The sequence below is a fragment of the Pezoporus flaviventris genome, unplaced genomic scaffold, assembly GCF_033815535.1.
Source record: "Pezoporus flaviventris isolate CSIRO_AGI_PZ_B2104156 unplaced genomic scaffold, CSIRO_AGI_Pfla_v1 ptg000041l, whole genome shotgun sequence".
NCBI lineage: Eukaryota > Metazoa > Chordata > Aves > Psittaciformes > Psittacidae > Pezoporus > Pezoporus flaviventris.
The window spans coordinates 7,722,226-7,742,440 of record NW_026892589.1 but is presented as its reverse complement, the minus strand read 5'-3'; the positions used below and the strand labels follow the sequence as shown (position 1 = coordinate 7,742,440).

Here is a 20,215-nt window from a genome sequence, read left to right as displayed (position 1 = left end):
GAATAGGAGTTGGGGGGGCAGAGGAAGGAGGGGGAGAAGCTTGGTAATACAGTGACAATGAAACATACGGTAGTCACACTGGAAAACTTTCTCCTTCATTAGCAGGGATCTGTTGAGTTTCTGCTCACATTAGGGTAATTAACACAAGTACAGATTGTTGAACATCTGTGCAGTTTAACTATATGGCCGGTTCCCAGGCTTTAAACAGGGCTGTGAGGAGCCAAATGCAAAGCAGTATGAAAAGCCCACACACTATTCATTTTACTGAAATTAGCATTTCTGGATGAAAGCTGATGTTGCACGTCGGCTATAAATTTTCTCTGGTCGGTTGCCAGGCTGGCTAATGATCTGAGGGGAGGGTTTGTTAAAAAATGTGAAATTTGTTACTTTTAATATTCTGGAGGGGAAGTTTCTATCTTGCTCTTCCTTTCTTAAAAGGCAAAACAAAAGGCCAGCAAAACAAAGCATATGGGTATATTATATCTAATGTGCTTCTAATCTTTTTCCAGTGGAAACCCAGGAAGGAGTTGCTGGTTCAGCCTCCAGCAGGGGCTCTTGGCCTCGTGGAACCATCAAGGCTTTTTAATATTTCTGACCAAACTGCAGTTTTAATTTTCTAGCCTTGTAAAAGCCTGGGAGGCTCCGTTTACAATGTGTTGTACGTACAAGCTGTGTCAATGAAATGTGGAGTTGCATGTGCAGGATGGTCTCTGCACATCATCGTCCCATAACCCTGTGTGTGGACATAGAGTTACCAGGACAAAGGTTTCACTGTATTTGTGGGGAGCCTTCTGCATTGATTATCCCAGAGGACTGTTGTGCTGTAGCATCTTGAAGCTTCCTCCTTGTTCATTTTAACCTTGCCAGCTGAGAGCATCTGGGCCACAAGGCTTGACAGGCTCTTGACTGTAATGGCTGGCAGCAGCGAGTTCTCCACAGAGGGCCCTTCACGCCACAATTGCCTCTTACACCTTGGTTCATCAGAGCCAGTGCTTGTTGGCCTTCAGGCTATGTAGCAGTGCCACTTAATACTTCAGGTTTTTTGTTGTTCTTCCCTGTGTGGATAGGGACAGAGAAATCATCCTTAAACGGATGGTTTGTGTAGCCATCTTCACATGGGCTTCTGACACTTACAGTTCATGGTCATGTTTCTGATAGCAGATATTAAGGATCTTTTCACTTCTCATCTAGAAATGTTCACTGGGAAGCTGAGGACAATGGTTTCAAAACTTGACTGTCCCAAATTTTCTCTTCTGGGTGGGATTCCCCTTGCGACTTTTTTTCTAACCATCTTCTGGTGTTCTGCAGTGTTCCCAGTTGTGTATTGACTTGGGTGTTCTGGCTGTATCTATACTTCAGCCTGTGCATACCTGAATACACAAACACACCTGGGTTTGTATACAATTGAATTAAACGCGTTTGTTCAGATACAGGATTTAACATATGCTGAAATTAAGTAAACACACACACAAAAACCCCCAAACTGACCAAATTTTTTTCATGGGTGTAATTTCTATGAGGCAGATAAACCTCAGCTGGGACAACAGTTAGTGCACCACGTGTGTCAGAGAGTTTTATTTTAATGGAGAAGACATTCATGTGTGGAGATAAAAAGCCTAGCAATGTGCATAAAAATAATAATCCTCGTTAGCTCTGTCTTGTCCCCGCTGGTTTCACTAAGCAAAAAAATGTTGTTCTTGGCGGGTTCTTTTAATGTAGTCCCTGTGGGCTGATGTGAACAGAGCTGACCTTTGAAACCCTACTTAAATTTGAGAAGGTTTGTATATTTTTTCATGTAATTGGGAAAGGAAGGGACTTGGTGGCTTGGAGGAAATGTAATTCTTGCCAAGAGTGCAGTGATTTGGTCCTTCAGTCCACCCTCACCTCCTGCTCTGTAATGACTTGTGCTCCAGCCCAGAATTTAGCTTGGCATCACTTGAAGTTGTTGGTTGAATTATTGCTGTCACACCCGCCAGCTCCCCCACAGTCTGCTGACAAACATCAGAGCTTGCAGAGCTTTTTGTGACCAAAAAACCTTCAGGGACCAAAACGCAGTCTTCACATTCAGCCCTGCAAATGTCTGGGCTTCAGGAGCATCATCACCCACATACCTGTAGGACAAGCCCTGTAAATATAGTTCTCAATGCATTGTCGTTGCAGGATTGCTTTTTAGGGTGAAGGTGTCCCCACAGGCCAGACTTGCTGAATCATATAAAACTATGCAAGTGTAGTTAAAGATGTGGTGTATTTTTGAAGAGCTAATTTTGTTAATCTAGTCCAAAGGGAAATTCAGGCTGCCCTGCTTAGTCCTCTGACAGTTTTACAGATAATTTGTGTGTGTGCACATGATGCACACCAGCTTAGTTAGGAAAATGAAAACTGAGTCAAAAACTGAAGAGTGCCATATATGGATGGGACAGGGGAGCACTGACGTTTTCTATTCAGAACATTACAATGAGGAATTGTTTAATCACAGTGTTACTGCGTTAACCAGCATGTTTTATCCTGGACTTGATGATTGTCAGTGATAGAGTATTGGCAGAACTGTGTCAGTTAAGTTGATGAGGATGTCCAGTCTTACCAAGGTTAACATCTGTGGTCCCTGGATTTGTACCCCATGTATCTCTGCTTGGATTTTGGTCTCATTCTAGGAAAACCCAGCTCTATACAAGACAGTGAAGCTCAAGAAAAAAACCCAACAGTATTCCTATTAAAACAGACAAGCATGGAGTATTGTCTGTAACTATTAGGCAAACCAGAGTCACCTATTTGCGTATGCGGAACTGGCTATGAAATTAAAGGGCTGCTATATCTCTAGATACGCTGCCAGAATGAAACAAAGTGTTCCTTTATGAATACCTCAGCTCTTCCTTAGCCCTGCTTCTTAAGAATATTTCCCAGACACTGGACTTAAAATGCCTGTTCTGTTCCTGGAGAGCAGAAAATGGCAATGCATCCAGGGAAGTGGTTTCAGAGTTGTGTAAGAAAGCAGAACTGTAGCTGGTGAAATGGAGACACATGGCTGTGGCTGAGACCCCAGATAACTCATTTCACTTGCAGTGAGACTACTTGGAATGATTTTTCAACCAGATTTTTCCCGCGTGTATACGGTGATCCCTGCCCAGCTGGGAGACTGTATGGCATGCACTGAGAAACTCTGGGACATCATTGTGAAGGACTCCCAAAGTTTCCTTGGAAGGTGCTGTTTCATTCATCACTAAGCTAACTTCTGCAAAGCAGCAAGTTCTCTTGTTCTTCTACATGATCACTCTGAACAGGTTGTTGCATTTATTTAAATACCTAAAAGAAGCTCAGGGAACTTGGCTGTTGTTCTAGGTATGCTGCATCTCCTCAGCCACCCCTCAGACCTTTATCAGACACCAGACTGAGCCCTTCTTGCTAATCTTGCAGTTGCGTGGTTGGAATTATCTCCATTGTGTAGATGGGAACACTGAGGCAGATTTGAAATTACTTGCCCCAGGCCACCTAATGCTGACAATAGACCACACAGTCCCTCAGCCTCTTTCTGTGCCAAAACCATTCTCTTGTGTCTGCGTATGGCAAAAACCATAGTTGGGCGAGCGGAGAGCAGTGTTTGTGATAACAATGTGCGTTCAGTCCCAAAAGGCCATCGGACAGTGATGGATACATCGCTGTGAAATCAAAATTGCCATTGATGCACAGAGGAAGGGCTTCTGTGCACGCAGGAGGACACGGGAGCAGGCAGGCAGTGGGATGAAGCAGGCAGCATTCGCAGGGTCCAGCAGCCCCTGCGCCAGGCAGCCCATTTGCATTCTTCTGTCAGGGAGCTGGAAGCTGCCATGGAGCAGTTTACACTCCAGCCTGCTCTGGCCTTGAATTATGCATGACCAATTTATCATGCCCCCAGCTGAAAAACTAATTGTGTCCCTGGGATATATTTACTAGAAATTGTAGTTTGCTGTGCTGGGGTCCCCAGAGTGTCCGGCAGAGCAAATGACTGGGAAGTCGGAGCGTGTTCAGAGCAGGACTCCTGGCTCCACTGGAGCCACCGTGCTGTTGATAGATTTTTCACTTCAATTGCCTTTCTGAGGGCTTCCCCCCTCCTTCCTATTTTTCTTACACTGCATTACACTTAATCGGGCTGCGGGAGTCCTTCCAGTAGTCTCCAGTATTAAAAAGCACACCAATGTGCCTGAAAAAAAAGGCAATTTATTCAGGAGATGCCAGCCAGGCTGGGGGGAAGGGGCTGGTTTCTTCTGTGTGTGGTGGTTGGGGTTTTTTTTCTAAGCACAGTGTGGCTTCATGTAATGTCTCCAATTACCATGCTCGTCCCCTCCCTCTCCAGGTCTGAAGTGATGAGATTCCCTAATTACTGTCATTTGAATGAGAGGCTGGGGAGGAGAGGGTTTCTTCTCCTCATATAGAGCTCTTGGGGTGGGCCTAAGCTTGCAAATGGTATTACCACCAGGTCTGGCAAAGGAGCGTGCCATGCCCCAAACTGAATTTCTTGATGATGAAATGACAACTGTCAAACCTGTACCAGGCTGTAAACCCTTTCATGAGGTAGAGCCAAGTCATAAAGATTATTGGTGGGGGCGAGGTTTGAAAGGGAAGAAGGTAATTCACTGATAAATTAATCACCATCTTCAGTCTGTCCTCCCCCACTTGTCACAGAAGGAGGATGTCAAGAAGTTAATCACAATAAAGGAGTCAACAGTAACACGACTTCAGAGGCAGAAGAGCCCTCTGGAATCTCCTGCTCCTGTTTTATTACTCTCCTTCTCCGACCCCATCCAGCTCTGCCTGACATGGTCTGCAGTGAGGAGCCCCCATCTCTGAGGACAGCAGCAGCCTCTGCATGGCTTCACAGCCCAGGGAGACAAACTGGGAGGCTGCTTTTCCAAGAGGCTGGAGGGCTGCAGGATGGGACTTGGGGGAAAGGGATTTCTCCACTTGATGATGGGTAGGAGCCTGCTTGTGGCCGTGCTGAAATGGGCTGCACGCTTCAGAGCCAGGCCATGCTCTCCCACCTCTTTAGTGGGAGTTAATGCATGTCCTCTTGGGAGGAGAGCTGTATGAAGTTAATGGGGCTGGAAGAAAGGTGTTGGCAGAGGTGCTTTCTTAAGTAAATTCAGGATATATGAAGTGAAACTGTGCAGCAAGTGCATTGTATGGGAAGCTGAAAGAAGTGAGGGTGGGTTTATTTTATGTTATTTCTGAATGTCACAGATCTGTACCAGCTTTTAAACATTCAGAAGTTCTCTGCTCCTTCCTTCTACGGCCCCAAATCTGTATTCATCATCAGTTCCCCCAGAAGATCCTGGTGAAAAGATTTCGTTCAGGTGACTGAATGCCTTGCTGCAGAAAAAGTAGAGCAGAGCTGCTGTGTGATGAAACCATGCTTCTTTTTGCTGAAATATGTGATACAACCCACATAAAAGTAGATCTGAAGCTTGTAAAATCACCTCAGAGAGAGGGCATGAACAGGTTTTCCCCTGAATGCAGCTAGCCAGAGCAAAAGACTACTGAGTGCAAGGTTGGAATGGACTGCCAAATCAGGGCTACCATGCTATTATCTCCCCATACCCTGGTCAATTGGAAGTAGGCATGAGTCTGGAGTTAAAATCCTGTGGGATCCAGTGCTGTAAGGTTGCTTTTCCTTCATGCTGTTGCATCTCCTGATTTCCAAAGAACAGAGACTGCTCTTGGAGCCCTGTGTTTCAGTGGTCTCTGCCAGAGGCAGAGGGTATTTTTAAGCGGTGTTATACAGAGTATGTTACAGTCTGCTGTTCTGGGGAGTGTTGTAGCACATGTGAAATCACTGTGCTTTTTGAGCAGTCAGGAGAACACAGGAAAGAGTCTGAGAACTAGGATGGAGACCGTTTTCGCGCAACAGCAGTTGATGAAGGAAGGAGTAGGGTAGGAGACAACATGACTCACAGCACATTGTATTATTTTTGTAGCTGCAGTGGCTCAGTCTGGGTGCTTTTGCCCTTTCATTATTCAGAACAAAACACATTAGCGAGTCCAGGTTATGCTCCTTTTGCTGGTGGTTCTTACTAGCTTGTTAATGATCTTCCTAGGTTTTAAGTGCCTACAAATGTTGAGCTCTTGGATAAGGTGAGTTCAGGGCAGCTGTCCGTGACAGGGTGTCCTCATTTCTCCTGCAGAAATCTTCCATGTTTTGTTCTCTTCCAGCCCTTCTTAAACTCATCATTATAAACTGAGGGGAAAAAAACACTGGCACTATGTTGCCTTATGGATATTGCTCTTCCCTGGAGCTGCTCCTATCTCTTTCCAGGGGAGCTTGTCTGCCTGGCAGTTGCCAGCTGCTGAGTGGCCCTACTGGTTTTTCTTCCTCCTTTTTTATTATTCAAGCACTTTTGGCCTTGCTGCTTTTTTTCAGTCTGTTGCTGTGCTGGAGTTGTCTGAGCTGTTTGGTTTTCTCCCCATTGCTTTGCTGCTGCTGTGGCTACGGTGGGATGAGTTGCTACCATGCTGCTGGGAGAGGTCAGGTACACAGAGCACAAACAAGCCACAGCGGCAGCCCAAAAGATGAGAAGAAGGCATTGGAATTGGGGTAAAAGAGAAGTCAGTCTCTGTTTGGTAAGAGGCTGTGTGATACGAACTGACCCTCCCCTCTCTCAGGTTTCTTTTACCCTGAGATCCGAGATCCTGTCCTCCGTGCTTTTCTTCTTCCTCCTCTCTCCCTGCTGTAGCTGGGATACACTTCAGTATCAATTTTCATTTACTCCTGTGCTTAAAATTATGCAGATATTGAGAGAAAAACAAGGTGTGATCAGCAAAGAGAGAGGGGATTTACGTGCCTTTTGAAGAAGGGGAATTTTTTGTATTCATGCTGAAGGGTTAAGGGAAATTACGCTAACAGCACCTACAACTTAAACATAGTACTAGCTGCTACAGTTTCAAATCGATGTGAACATAGTCAGCTAAAACACCCTTCTGGCTTGGGAATTTCAGGGGGATGTTGAGCCCCATGTCCTCAGCACGATGTATTTCTAAGTGTCAGCATGTTCCTCCCAGTCAGAATGCGAACTAACAAAAATAGAAGGGGGAAAAAGGGGGCAACACATTTTTCTCGTGATAAAACCATGGCAGCATCTCTGGAGATGTGTGCCTGAGCAGTGGCACATCCATACCCCTGCCTTAGTTGAACTGTGGAGGAATTCTGTGGGGGATGCAGGAGAATAAACCTTGCCGCTGTAAGAAATCCTGAAAATGTCCATCAGCGATGCTGCAAGTATTCAGAGGCTGCTGGAAGCGTTCCAGTATCGGAGTCTTTGTCTCCATCCATCACAAGCACTGCAATCTTTGTGCCCCCAGCTTCAAACAAGGGCTTCACGCTGTCCTTGCAATCTGCCTTTATGCAGCGGAGTGTGGAGGCTTCTAATTACGAGGCCGAGCTGCGCGGCGGGTGGGTTGGCGTGCTGTGCCCCACAGCCGCGTACCTGATTATCCGTTGCTGAGGTCGTTAGAAGGGTTACTCCTGAGTTTAAGCCTGCTCCGCAAGACCCCTAATTATATGCTGCTCTGCAAGTTGCATTAAAAAGAAATTGTTGAAAAGACAAAGGACAGAATAACATTTCCTCCCTCGTCTTCCCCTCTCTCCCCCCTCTGCAACACACACAGACACACACTCCCCCACCTCTCCCTGCTGGGCCCAGAGCTACTTCTCACGCTTGAGTTGGTGCAAGCTCTGATAAAGCCATTGAAAGATGCAGCAGGGAGACAGAGTGCTCCCAGGGACAGAGGGAAGCAGAAGAGGAAGCCGAAGTAAAATGACCCCCTCCCAGGTAGATACAGCCAGGCGCTGCTTGCTGAAGGAGTTGTCCCACAGAGCAGAATTAGAGAAGAGATTAACCGTCCTTTATTGTTTTGTTTCACTTCCTAGGGAGCAGTGTAATGTGGTTTCTTCCATCGTGAAAAACCTGCTTCAGCTGGAGCTCCGGGAAGCCTGAATCACTATAGATAACACATTCAAAGTGCAGTATCCCTTGCACATGCTGCCAGTTCTCATTTTAATCTCCCCAGACATCAAAAAAATTAAAATGTAAAATTCTAAGCTCTGCAGTTGAGTGACGTGAAGGCTGCACTCGCTGCAATGCAATTTCCAAATCTGGGACATGCACACATGTGTCCGTCCCTGTCAGAGATAACGGGTTTATGTGTGCTTTCCTTGAGCCCATGAAGTGTACCACTAACGGCGATAGAGAATTGAATGGGTTCTTCATTACCACACGTCTGGACTACTAATGAAACTAAACCCAGGTTGATAACAGTAGTACCAAATATGTCCAGCTCCTCTTGGTGCGATGGTAACATTTTCAATTTACGGTGGAGATTATTATAGTGGTATCTGTGGTACCAAAGGTAACGTTTTTTCAAGACTGCTATTTCAAGGGGCGGGGTTTTTATTGCTATTTGCATACACCTGAAAGCCCTAGTGACAGACCAGGATTTCACTGCACTACATGCTGTACAAACATGGAGGGGGAAAAAAGGATTCTGTGCACCAGACTCGGGTTTTTTGAGATGCGGCTATGGGGTTTTTTCATTGCTTTTGTAGCTGGAGAGAAAGTCATATTGGTACAGGAATTTCAAAGCCAGAATGTCAAAGTTTGAGTCACTTCAGTACTGAAGAAGCTTGCCGACTCTATCATGTTACGCTTTGTGTAATACAAGAGCTTTAAACCTTGCTCAATCTCTTGAGTATCTCAGTTGTAGTGCTCCATTGCATGCTCCTTATTTCTTACCAGTTTGCCTTCATTTTATTCTGGGGTCCAACACTGGATTCGCTGCCACCCAAGACATTAACAGCAGGAAAACTTCTGCTCCTCCTGTCCAACGTGATTTTTTTCCCTCTTTGTTGGTTGGATGGCTGAAGAGATGAAGCTATGCAGCCATGCCGGCAGCACAGCATGTCATTCCTGTGCATTTCTGGTGCTTGCTTTCTCCAAAGCACAGGGTCAGGCACCGGGTGGGAGGTGGAACACACTTCTCTTGGTCACTCACACATTTTGCTTCCTCAAGGCAAGCTCTGAAGCCGCCGCTTTCCCTTCAAGTGTTTAATATGAACTCATAAGCCTCTTTGTGTAATAAAGTGAAATAATCCCAGACCTTGAATCTGATAATCCAAACCTTCTCTCTTGGCTTGTTGTACTCCTTCGCTTTCTCATGTCCTGCTCTTCACTGCTGCCTGTTCAAAGATGTCTTAGGTGTGGTTACTGTGGGGCATCATTCCTGGGTACCTACCCGACAGCAGGTTGAAGATGGCCCTTATCCCACTTGGAATTTTATGTGGCTTTTGTTTTGGCAAGATGACACGATAAAGATATCAACTGGCTTGAAACTACTCCAGAGAGCAGAATCTTTTCTTCAAATGGTATTTGGAGATCTTCCAGTCATGCCTCATATTTTCATGGCATCTGTGTCTGAGATAGTTCAAAATCTCTTTGATTTAGAAATGTCATATCGCTTCAGCTGGGACTGTAATCCTGTCCTCAAGCGGGTGCAGGAATGCTGGTCCCTGTTTAGTCAGTTGTGGTTCTCTCCTTGTCTTGCACACTGTTCAGTTAGAAAGAGTTTCATGTTGGCTTTTCTCTCTTTGTTCTACCATAATCTCCATGCTTTAAAAGATGCAAAGACCAGTCAGGTTTTGCATGCATCATTTGCTGGTTTCTTCAACCCCAAAGTCCCTAGAGTCTGCAAGTTGAGCTCTTTTTCTGCTGGCACAGATTTGTGCAAGGGGCATTACTCAGAGATGGCAGCTATGTAGTCTTGAGGCTTCAGCCGTGTGTTGTTGAACAGTCCGCAGGGTGACTGTGCTGTTCATTTTGTCAATTTGGAAACAAAAGAACTTGCAATCTAGTAGTAGTGAAGGTAAAAGTGAATTTCATTACAGTGCTTGTCAGACGCTGGACGCATGCAAGACAATGGAACAGGCAGCACTTTCAGCCAGCTCACATAGCACATGTTTGACACCGTAACCCATTTCACTGAGTACATAAACAGTGGGCATGAGCGACTGCTGCTGTTGAAAGACAGCACTGTGACTTCCATCTGGACATCAGCCAAGGAGTGGTGGAAGGGACATGATGCTAACATCTCGCTTGAGCCACGGCACCTTGAATGGGATCATTTTCTCTGTCTCAGAATCAAAACTGTCTACGTTCTTACCTCTCATCTCAGAAATCTGACTCCCTGATTTGGAGGCCAGCTAGGTACAAACACAGACAAACTAGATGTGGCTCTCAAACCTCTAGACTGGGAAAGGATGGCTTAGTATTTGTTGTATTTTTACTATGCATGTCTTTCCATTGTGTGTTGGAGATGGTTTTTAGGTTTTTAAACAAATAAGCACTGGCTGAGATCAGGTACAGAGTCGGTACTAATGGAGGTGAACCAAGAGTACTTTGATGGAGCTGTATTTATTTATTAACTTCTTTACTGTTGTAAAGATGAAATCTCGTGGCTGTAGCCAGGATAGAGCCAAAATACCTACTAGTAGCAATGCAGAAAAAAGTATGCTTGTATTTATATAAGGCAGTGATAAAGTGTACCCAGGAAATTGTGTGTGCTGGGTCAATGCAAGCCCTGGTCCTACAGTTGGTGTTGGTACGCAGTGACCACACACAGCAGAAGGATGTGCTGCCATGCATCGTGACACAGTTCACCTCTGGACTGCTTCATTTCAGCACAAATTAGCTTAATACTTTAGAATGGCTGCTGCAGATTTATATTATTATGTGTTTGTGGCAATGCTCTACATCCGCTTCAGTTCCCGGTGTGGTGAAGTGTATTGAAACACCCTGGTCTGGGAGGGCCTGGAGATATCAAGGAGCAGAGGAAAGGATACAGGCAAGACAAAGCACGCTGGTGATTGTCTGAATTTAAGTGGAGGCTCCTAGCTACAGCTTCCTGAGCACTGTGAATTTTGCTATTTAAAAAAGGCAAATATCTTCCACTCTTCTAAAGCTAAAGAAAATGTTTGTGTTTTGATTGTGTTTATATTTGAAATAAGGTGTAAGAAAGGGACTGCTTTGTTTAGTTCAGGCCCTCTGCTTTACGGAATGAGAAAGTGTGAAGTCCCAGGGTCAGTGGTCATGACCACAGTTGAAAGGTTATGGGGTGAAAAACAAGAGGGAGAATAATGGAGCTTGTTATTTGTGCCTCCTGGGTAGCTGAGCTTTCTGGCTGTACATGGCTAGACCTGGGTATGGAAGGTTTCCTTTTCTAACGCGTCATCCAGTTGCTCCCCCAGTCTATGCCTTCCACTCTTTAGGATTGATTCTAGGCAGGTACATTACAAAAATACTGTCAGTGGCTGCTGCTGGACACTTTGTGTTCGCCAGCTCATGTGCTGTGGCCCTGCCTGCTGGAGCTGGACCAGCAGAAAGCTTGGTTCAGTGGTGATTTAGTGCCAAACACAATTGTCTGTCACCAGCGTGCTACAAGAACCCCCTCTGAATGGAGCAGTATTAATTCTGACCCTTGCAAAGATGTTTGAAAACCAGCAGCACGGGTGGCTGGAAGATTAACTCTGCACGAGGACACTTTGGAGAGCAGAGAGCCACAATAGCAGCTTCGGTGCCAGCTTTGTCCCAGCTGCCAGAAGGGACTTTGTCAGGGGAGTCCTTTACGATAGTGCTGGTACCCCAGCTGCTAGAACAATTGCTTGAGACCACTGGCAGTCAGCATCATTAAAGCAGCCTTCAGGCTGCTTTATTTTACATGGGCAGTTATCCAGGTCTAAGCTTTGGCTCAGCCTGGAAAGATGTAGAAGGAAGTTTGCCATATTGTACCCTTCTGCACTCCATCTCTCCTTCATCTGCATTTAAGGATCAGGCCTGGCTTTGTGGCTGAGCTGCAGTCACCCCAGGTTGTAGTCCATGAAATTCTCCCAGTACCTCTGGGTATTGATTGATGTGACAAGATAGATCATTCTTTTTCTTTCTACATAAAGGAGACATTTAATTGAATTAATTATCTAATTTATTGCCTGCCAAACTGGGACTTCAGCTGGATAAATTAATAATACAAACCAAGAGCACCTTTAAAACCTTAACCCCTTTCTGTTAAACCACATTGCAGCTGTAAGATCACATTTACAAACCGTAAGTAATGTGCCTGCTGATAAGGGAGTTAATAGTTTTGTGTCAAGATGGAACTGCGGGAACCAAACAAGGCTGCTTGCTCCTTCTTTAGTGTCTTCCATAGGCCAGGTAGAGCCTTCCCTCCATGCCTTTGTGTGTTTTAAAAGGGGAACCAGGAGGGTATGTTTACCAAAACGGATTTTTGCCCTATTGGGAATGGCCCTCTCTTGCTTTCCTCTGCTTTTTTTTATATGAGTATGTAAATATATGTAAATGTATACAGGGGCTTGGATTTACTCTCTTCGTCTCCCCCTCCCATGTATAATGTATGTGTTAAACACGTAATCATTAATCAACTTTGTGGGGAGTGGAGACAAGAAGGGCTCTTTGATGATAGATGTATACTTGTGACTGTGCTTGTATGTGTGTCTATTAGGCAGCACCGTGCTATCAAAAGAAACTCCAGGTCCCCAAGGATAAGAAACAGCATAGGGAACAAATGAAGAGGAAAAAAAAAAAACCAACCCCTCTTACTGTAAAACCCTCTGTCTTCTGCCATCTGTCTCCTGTTTTGGAGTGGAATAAATTGGGGAGAGATCTTTCAATGAGGTGCTTATTTATAATGCACAGAAACATTAATGTAGAGCAGAAGCAAAGTTCTGGCTAACGTTGCCTCTGATGGCTGAGAGTGTTGGAGGCAGGATGACATTATTCCTTTTGTCTGTACATGCTGGAAGTGGTTTAGAGCAAATAAAAAGCCTTCAGGTTATAGTGCACAGGCACAACTGTTTCTTAGGCTTTAATATCATGTTTGATGTTGTGGAAGGCACAAATTAAAGGTGGTCATTGCCCTGAAGTGTTCACAATAAAGACAACAAAAACCACAGTGGTTTTTTGTGAGTACCCAGTTCAGAACCAGCTTCAGGCTGCTCTGTGTCTCTGGAGGAGGACTTGGGGCACTAGAATTACTTGTCTGGAGATTAAGGTAGTGGTGTAGGGATTGACTTCTTTGCATTTCTCTTCCCATGAGGTACAGCAATAAGTCTTGGGACCTTAAAGCTTGGATTAAATGTAGAAAACCCAGCATTTCCTTGATTGTGCTGAAGAGGAGCTTAGTCACTCTTGCAGAGTTGTGCATATGGTCTTGCACAAGATTGTGTTGTCCAAAATGATAAAGTTGGAATAGGTGTGTTGGGGGGGAATGGATTAAAACTACAAATTATTTAAGTGCCTGACTTTTCACTGCTTTTAGCTTATTCATTTGCAAATGCCTACTTTGAGAATATGTAGCAAAATATGTATTTGAAATAAGCTTAAAAAGTGGCTTTGGCTCATTGGGTATAGAACTGCTGCACCTTTTGCTTTGTGTTATTCCAGAGCTAGTCAGGAGACACCAAGGTCAGATTGGAACTACTGAGGTGCATAGGAAACAGCAGTCCTGGCTCCATCAGCCATCTGCTCCAAGTCCAGCAATCAGCCACCAGCCAAGGGAGAAGGGAAAGGAGTTGGGAGTGCGTTAGTGGGGAGCAGCAGCAGTGAGACTGGGAGGCAAATGGGAGAGAAAAACTCCATTTCCTGCAGCATGCCCCATGCAGAGAAGCAGAGGGATTGGCTGCAGCGTGCCAGATGTGTCAAGGTGTGTCTGGTATTGTTTTAGGAAAATTAGAAAAACATCAGTAAGATCTGAGGATGAGGATTCCCAACAGAGTATATACGTTTGCTTTGGACTAATCCAGGCAATCTTTGCAATACAATAGCACCTTTATTCACTGTGGCCATTTCTTTTTATTTTCTGTTTCTTTCCTTCTCTCATTTGCCAAAGTCAGCACTTCCAGATTGTTTTGCAGATAAGCTGAAAGCCACAGAAATCCAAAGCCTCATCAGAATTTCCTAAACTGTTGACTTACTCAAGTGTACATTTTTAGTTTTGGAGGCCTTTCCATCACTTTAGTCTTTGCAGAAGAAGTAAACAAGGTGTTGGTTTAGGAAAGTGCTTCAGCTACAATAAGATTAAGCACATACATGGAGCTAAGTGCTTGATCAAGTGCTTTTCTGAATGCACCTTCTAGAAAATTTATGTCCCTTCTGCTGCTCTTGCTAAGCTAATCTGAACATGCTGGGGTCTGATCAGAACCTTTTGTGCATTTTCAAGACAGTGTCTCTGGAGGATCATTACACGCATCCCTCTGCAGTGAGTACAAGGAGATTGTCACCAGGAAGGTGTTAGTTACTGTGTATTAACATGCAGGATTATTCTGCCTCTTTTCTTACTGTAGGCTTTTCATCTCCTTACTAAGCAGGCACAGATTCACAGAGGTGTTTTACAGCACTACATTTGCACCTCCAGTTCAAGAAACAAGCTTCAGTGAAAGGCACTGTTGGCTGTTGTATGACTTTTGAAGGGAGGTAGGGAAAAGGCACTGGTGGCTTCAGCCCTAGACACTAAGAGGCCGACGGGAGATAAGCCAGGACCATGCTGGGGAGCTCAGCACTTGGCTCCTGAAGGTGCAGTTGTCTGGGGGGGTAAAAGACCTGACAGCACAATTGAGTTGTTGCTGTCTTGGCAAATGAGCACATAGTTGGCCAAAGAGTACAGTTTGCTCACCTCTTCCTTCTAAAAGCATCTCTTGTGCAAAGGTGGTGGTTGAGCACACACACCAGTCGTGTTCCCTCTCCTCCAATTTGGCCAGCTTGCTTCTGCCCAGAGCCATCGTGGCCCTTTGCAAACCTTGTGTGTGTGAGTGTCCTGGAAAGTCTCCAGTTGGTGTCTGAGCATGGCAAGCATTAGCTGATGACTCAAAAACAGACCCTTTAGACATCACCATGAAGGGAGAAGAGAAAAGCCAGGTCAGTGGTGCTCTGCTTATTCACAGGTCCATGAGCAAACACAGGAGAAGGTTTCAGAACCCAAACCCCTTGGCAGACATCTACCACTCACAAAAGGCAAATGAAACTTCACAGGTGAAATCGTATCAGCACATATGGAAAATAAACGTAGTAAGAGCCATGTAATTAAGCCTTATCATAACAACTGCTGTTAGATGGACTGTCCTGCTAAAGTACACCACCTTCCCAGTACAAGGCATGCATCTAGAGTTCAGTCTTCCGTCCTTCTTGAGACTTACTGGGCTCCAAATCTGGTAACTTCTAGCAAGCAGAACCATGTTTTTTATTGAAAATAGTTGGTTACTGTTACAAGCCAGTAACTGGAAGAAGTTCTTTATGGTTTGTGCATGAGGGAATGGCCTGGTTTGTGGTCAGCAGTTGGCATGGTATATGTTTGACTGCTTTAATGGGTTTTTTTGCAACCCCACCCGAGATAGTTGCTGTTGTACAAAAGAAACACACTTGGAAGAGCTGCATGGGTGTAGCTGATTGCATTTTCACCCTATTAGCTTCAGCTGGCTTGTAGAGTTCCTGTACCCAGAACATTGAGAACACATAGCTTTTTCAAATAAAACTAGCTGTTCCCTATGTCAGATCAGTTCATGTCTGTACAGATGGTTTCTCAACTGGATTAGCCAATAACATCATTGGCAGAGGCTCTGAATGATGGGGTTTGTTCATTTGGATTTGGGGGATTTTTTGTTTTGTCTCTGATTGTATTCATAAAGAAAAAATTGCAAAGAAGAGAGCCAAAGGAAAGTCAAGAGGCATTGTACAAGAAGGAAAAGATTATAGCAGGGAGGCATAATGTATGGAAGTGAAAGACCATTCCCGTCTATTGGGGATTTTCTCAGGAATGTGAATGTACATGTCTACCAGAAGAATGAGAAAAGAAGGGCTGACACTTTGTGGGCTTCAGACAAAAGAATATAGATCCTTTTTTCGTTCTCATCAGGTGGTCCATGGAAATTAAATTGCCCTCTCAGTGCAGGGGGGAGTTCCTGTCCAGAATGGATCACAGCATGGTGGTGACTGTAAAGAGGTTTTCTATTCCACTACCTTGCTCCACGGGACATTTATTTGAAGAGCATAATTAGGATATGCATCTGGAAAAAACCACCACCAGGCACAGATACAGTGACACACTGGAACCCAAGTGTATTTTAGTCTAGTGTGGATGATAGAAAGGGAACTGAGACGAACAGCATCAAAACTTACTTCCTTTGAAATATCTCTCCGTTTCTTCGCGTACTTTGGCTTATTCATATATAAACCTCCTTCTGTAAGGAAGTCAGGCTATTTAAATGCCGTGAAAGAAGACTGATTTAAGAGGAAATGTGAAAAAGAGAGTGAAGACCTGGTTGGTGAGGACAGGAAAGATGTCTGTGCTTTGGACAGAGGACACAGAGGAGCTTGGCAAACCCTTGGCCTGGGTTTTATAGTGTGGGTTGTCGGTGCCGCAGCTGATGTCTCCAAGAGCTGGGAGGTGGTGAAGGAAGTTTGTTGTTGGCTGAGGTAGTCTTAGATTGGGGAGGGTGGTGAGATGCAGGAACTGAGAGTCTTTTAGGTTTTTTTGGAGACAGGGATGAGAAGATTGTTTGTGAAAGCAACTGGAATGGGGCATGGAAAAATCCAGGAAGGCTGTTTTACCCACGAGGTGAAACTCTCTCTTTGGTTTGGACTGTAGCCAGTGGCACAGAGTAACAGAAACGATGGAATTCGTGCATCTGCTGCTTGGCCGGTCCTTGCTGGAGACTGTCAGGGCAAATGGAGCTGCCTGTTCTGGAACCATTTTAGCTAGAATCAGCTCCCAGAAGACGGGTGTTAATAACTCATGTCTCACCAGCCCTCTCCTCCTTCACTCCACTCCCTAAAAACTGGGCTGAGAGACTGCAGGAATTTGGGCTCTCTCGGGTAGGCCAGCAGCAAGGCGACGGGCTCTTGCTGAGGTAATCTGCTAAAGCCATTCCCATGTTACAAAGCAGCCACAATTCAAAGCAGTCGTGTTTGAACACTGGACTGACTTTTCTGTCTATTTTAATGCTTTAAACAGGGCTGTGCATTCAGCAGTTATTTGTATAAGCGTTCTCCAGGCATTTGAAAAAGCCTTCTGTTTTCCAGAAAAGAGGAGGAAAGAGACCGGAAGGAACTATGTGGGGCAGAGTAGGGGCAAGTGATAGGGGATCAGCCAAAAAGAGGGGTTTGGCTGAGCCTTGTGTGTGAGTGACTGTGGGCAGACACGGTGCTGCACATAGACTTGCTATGGCTCCCCCACACCTGGTATTAAATCAGAAGAAAGCCTTCCACCTTCTGTTGCTGGGAGTTATGCTCTTTAGAGCCGAGTTCGACAGTTGTTATTGCAATTTTGTGGTGCTCTTTTGATTTACAGCTGGTTTTACGACCATTGAGGCAGCCACAAATCGAGGAAATCTCATAAAACAGAGAGTAAACGTCTCCTTCACAACCCAGGCAGAGTTTTGGCATCCGTGCTTATTCCATAGAGCAGGATGTGTAAACAATATTGTGTCCCCTGAGTGGCTGATATCAGTACAGTTAAGTGGTAACAGCTTGAAAAATGCATTTCTCGTATATTAGCGGTAAAACTCGAAATGGGCCCCCAGGCTAAAGTAAATTGGTGACATTTTGCAGCAGAAAGGGAACAAAAAAAATGAGGGCAAGGATTGAAAATGCGGAGCCCCAGCTTTGAAAGCAGTGGGCCTGGAGCCAGAGTTGGATTTATCTGCATTATTGCAGTATGGAAATAAATGGATCCACCACACTTGTTGCAGAGCATATCTAATTGGAGAAGACAGATTACATGTTAGCTGCAAATGGTGGACTGCCCCCTTCACCGCCTTCTTACACAGAAGATGAGGTCAGTTAATGCCATATTTAATCAAAGTATAATGATGAGAGCTTCTTTCTTGACTTACTGGATAGCACAGGAGAAATGTCTGGTGCCTCTTCCCTATAATAAGTAGATGAGTGCACTGCACTGTCCTTGAATGAGTGAGTGGTAGGGAGCCAAATGCTTTGCAGATGTGAACCATAGTCTTTCTTCCATATTTTTTCCCTTACAGCCTCCATTTGTAGGAAAATCTATGTGCTGTCCTGGTTCCCTTTTTTAGGTATTCCTTATCCCATCTGTTGGGTCTTCAAATACTACTGCACCCTGCAGTGTGGGGGTATCCACGTGCAGGAACAGTGCTGTGGGGAGCAGCTAGTCCAACAGGAGCATATTTTCCCTACAACGTAGAAACACAAGATGTGAGAGGGAGAAGGGCTGATGGGCAGACTTGATAATGAAGTTTAAAAAGTCGATCTGATAAACACCGGAGAGACAGCTTCTAGAATTTCACCACGTTTCAGGATTACTACATTGGTATTGTTTACCCAGTGAATATTTGATGTTTCCTTCATGTATAGAGTTGCTCTTATCTGATTGGGGTGATGGGTGGTATCATCACCTTGTAGCTGCTTTGTCTGATTACCCATGGGTCTGGTGGATGTGATGCGTGGTGGCCAGCCCAGCTCAGGTTAATCTGGTGTCCGCTCATGGAGCAAAGCTGTCAGAAGACCTGCAGCTGCCTACTGCGCAGAGCCTGGCAGGGAGTTCTCTGATAAAAAAAGCTGTCATTCCTTTCCTAGACTAATACTCAGAATCTACTTGCCCATTTCTAATTAACCTAATGGATATTATTAAAACTTGGGCATCTGCAAGAGTTCACAGACCAGTAATCGGGGTGGTTCAGGAAATAGCTTTCTCATTGGATCAGGAGAGGAGGAGAAGGCAGATGATTCATTCTTGTTTGATTTTGCCTTCTGGTGCTGTCTGACAGAGCTAGCCTGAAGGTGTTCAGTAAGCCTGTGGCAGTCCTCCTCTGGATTTCTGCAATTTCCATGGGCAGAATGGGAATGGACGTTGCCCAACATCATGCACAAGCCCAGCGCTGCTGGTGGCAAAGCTGCAGTGAATGAGGTTTTTATCCAGAGGTTATTTGTTGGGTTGTTTACTGGTGTGATAATAGAAAGGACTGGGCAGGAGGTGGTTGCAGTGATTGTTTATGCATGTCTTAATGTATTCCTAAAAGCTCAGCCTTCTGGAGCCATGTTGCTGCATGAGAATCTCAGCTGATACATATACTACACTTCAAAGGATAGCTGTGTTTTTATTGCAAGGATTATACTTGAAAACTTAAAGATACAAAAGAATGTTGACCAATGCAAACAGATGCCAGTCTGGTTTCCTTTAAAGATATATTAGTTTTTAAACCTCTTTAGTGTGAGACCCCTTGGTCTGTGTAACTACCTCTCATTGTCCTGGCTCAAGCACAAGGCTGGAGGGCTGCAGTGGGTACTAGCACTGAAGTAAAGGAAGAGCAGTGCCTGAACCACAGTGCACTAGCATAGGCAAATCTCCTGAATCTCTGTGCTATTACAGTGGATGAAGTGCTCAGAGGGGGCAGAGCCAGCGCTGCTCCAGAATGATTCAACAACTGTAATACACATCTTGTAATAGGAATCTCTTCTACACGTAATTCTGGTGGAATTGGAAATTTCCCAGTAAACCTCTTAGCAGGGCTGTGAATTAAAAGGAAGAGATACTTCTGAGGTGGTGAAGCCTGCCTGAGCCACCTGATCTCTGCAGTTGCAGTGGGAGCTGCTCCAGAGTGCTGATGCTCTCACCCAGGAGCATCCTTACGCTGGGTATCAGATGCTGGTGGACCAGCAGACCCATCTAAGCGCTCTTGGTCTCTTAGGATTTGCCTTCAGTTTCATTACAAATGTTCACCCAGCATGCTGCAGCTTTGGGTGAAGCCAGGGAAGTGTTTTGTGTCCAAGCAGAGCTGTTTTCTGCATGAAAGGGGAACCCACTTCAGAAGCCCCATCCTCCTCCTGGATTGCACAGCTGTGAAAGGAGTGGACCTGGGAAAGAACGGTGCTTTTGTGCAGCACAGTTATGTGTTTAACATAATAAATGTTTATTGTCCTCTGGAGCAAAGGAGCAATAGGCTAAATTATAGCCTGGGGAGGGAAAGCTAGAATCATGAGGAATAGGCTGTTAATTATCTTTTTTTTTAGCTGTCATAATGTACTGGCGTTTGCCTGCAGCTCGCCCCCTCCCACCGCTCCATTACCTCCACCACCACTATCTCTAAAATATCTGCTTCCCGTAGCACGGCGCCCTCCTCCTCTCTGGCCTCCTGCTCTTTCATTTGTAAGGCATCTCCGGC

General features: G+C 45.0%; 1 protein-coding gene across 24 annotated transcripts in view; it reads left to right on the top strand.

The window, feature by feature from the left end:
- The window catches only part of FBRSL1 (fibrosin like 1), a 533,464-nt gene that overhangs the window by 445,656 nt on the left and 67,593 nt on the right, over positions 1 to 20,215 (top strand). The window contains exon 1 of one of the 24 annotated variants that reach the window (XM_061466097.1): positions 17,680 to 17,856. The exons of the other annotated variants lie outside the window; for them this stretch is intronic. Coding sequence (XP_061322081.1) covers positions 17,800 to 17,856 — 57 coding nt within the window. The 5' untranslated portion in view covers positions 17,680 to 17,799. Of the gene's footprint in view, positions 1 to 17,679; positions 17,857 to 20,215 lie in introns of those variants that run through there. 24 annotated transcript variants of the gene reach the window in all.